General features: G+C 36.4%; 1 protein-coding gene across 1 annotated transcript in view; it reads left to right on the forward strand.

Moving 5' to 3' along the window:
• Positions 1-621: 621 nt before the first annotated feature.
• LOC132162376 (uncharacterized) overlaps positions 622-2,899 on the forward strand; it is a 6,849-nt gene continuing 4,571 nt past the window's right edge. Inside the window, exon 1 of the mRNA XM_059572613.1 lies at positions 622-966. Within this exon, the coding sequence (XP_059428596.1) occupies positions 622-966 (345 nt within the window). The remainder of the gene's footprint in view (positions 967-2,899) is intronic.

A 2,899-nucleotide genomic window follows, 5' to 3' on the forward strand; every position in this document is an offset into this window, starting at 1 on the left:
AAATTGACTGTCCCCTAGTTCGTGAGAAAATCCAACTTGATCTTATTCATATACTTCATGTTCCTACTCTTTCACAACTAGCTGATATTTTAACCAAACCACTTGGGTCTACACATTTCCATGAACTCTTATCCAAGATGAATATTCTAGACATATATTCATCTTGAGGGGGAGTAACAGCAACTCAATCAAACACGTGTAAATAGTTTGTTAGAGTAGTTTACTAGTTAGTTAAAGTGGTTTATTCAGTTAGTTAGTTCAATTAGTTTACTTATAAATGTTTTTTATACTCATTTTTTTATAATAGAGAACAAAGCGAGCACACACACACACACACACATATATATATATATAATGGATGGTTATTGAAAAAGAGGGATGATAGATGAAGCTCTAAGGCTTCAGGTTGTCATGAAAAAGAAAGGACTTGACACTGATGTGTTTACTTACAACATAATTGCTAATGGGTTGTGTAAATTATATCAGCATGAAGAAGCAAAAAGAATGTTATTCACAATGGTAGAAAGGGGTGTGGCTCCGAACACGGTGATGTTGACTACCTTGATTGAAATTTATTGCAAGGAATGAAACTTTGAGGAAGGAAAGAGGGTGTTCGGTGAGATGGAGAAGGGAGAGAAACCAAATACAGTTACATACAATGCTTTAATTTGTAAGTATAACAAGACAAGAAAGATGAAAGAAGCTTATAGGCTAAAAGATGAGATGGAAGACAAAGGGATAGTGTCAGATACATATACATACACATCTCTTATACATGGGAAAAGTGTTTATGGGAATGTAGATGAGGCACTAAAACTGTTGGATGAAATGTCTCGCAAGGGTTTAGTTCAGGCTGTAGTCACTTACACCGCTATGATATCAGGCTTGTCTGGGGAAGGAAGATTAGATGAAGCGTTTAGATTGTATGATGAGATGAAAAAGTCGTGCCTAACACCTAATGATAAAGTATATTATTCTCTTTTGAGCATCCTTCATTAACATCAGGCCTTAGCAGAGACTAGAATTGAGTTCAAGTGTGCAAAAGTTGTAGAGACTATAATTTCTTTGTCTCTTAGTCTCTTTCTTTTTTAACTTCGTATTAAAACTATTTTTTCCTGGTTATGTGCCTTATTACTCCAATACCGGTTGAGTGGATGCATAAACTGATTATACAAATTTTGGTGATGCTTTGTCAGATTTAATGGCCAGAAAATAGGAAACAAAATTTGGATTATAGTTGTTCATGATGTGTTTGAGAAAAATGCAACAACATGGGAGTCTATGTGTTTTTTGTGGTGGGGTCTCCTGCCAAAAAAAAAAAAAAGTAAGACAATAAAAAAGAACGATGAGGATGTTTCCGGATAACTTTTATTTTGTAAAGACAATAAGGTTTTGTTGACGTATCGGCTCCGTTTGCCAACAGTGCCAAGAGGCCAGGAACCGCACTGTAGCTAGAATGGTACTGTTCCAGCTACAATGCAATCCTTTAAAAAATAGTTTTTTTTTTCTTTAAAAAAAAAAAAGAAAAATATTGAAAAACTTCTTAAAAAAAAAAAACAGAGATCGAGATTCTACGTTATTAAAATTAGTACTCTAACCAATCCCTTTTTAATATGAGTTCCCTGCTGCATTATGGTATGGATCCAATCCCTTTGGCCAAAAAAAAAAAAGTGGGACCCTGCATTTTGGTGGTCTGACCACCCCAAGTGGGTCAGCTGTTTCATTGTTCTATACTCCAGCCAGAGTATGGTTCGAACACCCCATGGTCACACCCCTCAAGGGATACCTGGCCCTCAGGGTCAGGTTCAACCACCCCATACGCCCACATGGGGTGGCTAAAACACTTCAAATTCTCAACAAGTGGTCATCCGCCACCCCCAAATGCACCTCTGTCCCCTTTGTGTTTCTTTTTTTTTTGGCCAAGGCACGGAATCCCACCCCTTGGCCAGGTAATAACCACCTCCCCATATCGGCCATGGGGTGGCTCCAGCCATTCCCCTTAATGTCAAGTCTTGGGCCACCCTGCATTTCTGGCCAATGATCTCCTTTTTCCGCTTAGTTTTATTTGTTTTTTTTTTTTTAAAAGAAGTTTTTTAATATTCCTTCTTTTTTTTTAAAGAAAAAAACTATTTTTTGAAGGATTGCAATTGTGGCTGGAATTGCCTCCAGCTACAGTGCAGTTCCTAGCCTCTTGGCATTGTTCGCAAACGGAGCCATCATGTACTGGGGATCTTATTTCTTTTCTGTTCTTTTTATTTTTTATGAATACTGGGGGATTTGATTTCATGGTTTCAAGCAATGAATGTGGGAACAACTATTGAATTTGTCATCTTGATAAAGACCTAAGAATTTCAACAAGATATAATAAGAATAAGGGGAAAATACATTTTATCACCCTGAACTATCCATACATTTGCACTTTTAACCCAAATATTTAAAAAATGACACTTTACCCCCATCTCTCTCTCTCTCCTCTCCCCCACCCAAACTTTCAAATCGTCAGCACTGACCACTCATTTTTTTTTTCCAGTGGAACCCCCACCCAAGTTTAAAAAAAAAAAAAAAAAAAATTTGTAAATCAGGTGGCCGCCACCCCATAATTTTTAATTTCATTTATTTATTTATTATTATTATTTAACTTGGGATGAGCATTTTGGGGAAAAAAAAAAGTTAGAATAGTCAAATTGTAACAATTTAGAAGTTTGGAGATGGGGTAAAGAGTCACTTTTTAAACATTTGGGTTAAAAGTGCAAATGAGTTGATAGCTCATGGGGGTAAAGTGTATTTTCCCCTAAGAATAATTAAAACAAAGTGGGCACTTTTGTTACGCTGGTTAAGTTAGTTAAAGCAGAGTATGAATAATTGAATGATGAAAGATAAACCTCATGGGCGTATTGGG

Source organism: Corylus avellana, chromosome ca9 (assembly GCF_901000735.1).
Source record: "Corylus avellana chromosome ca9, CavTom2PMs-1.0".
Lineage (NCBI taxonomy): Eukaryota > Viridiplantae > Streptophyta > Magnoliopsida > Fagales > Betulaceae > Corylus > Corylus avellana.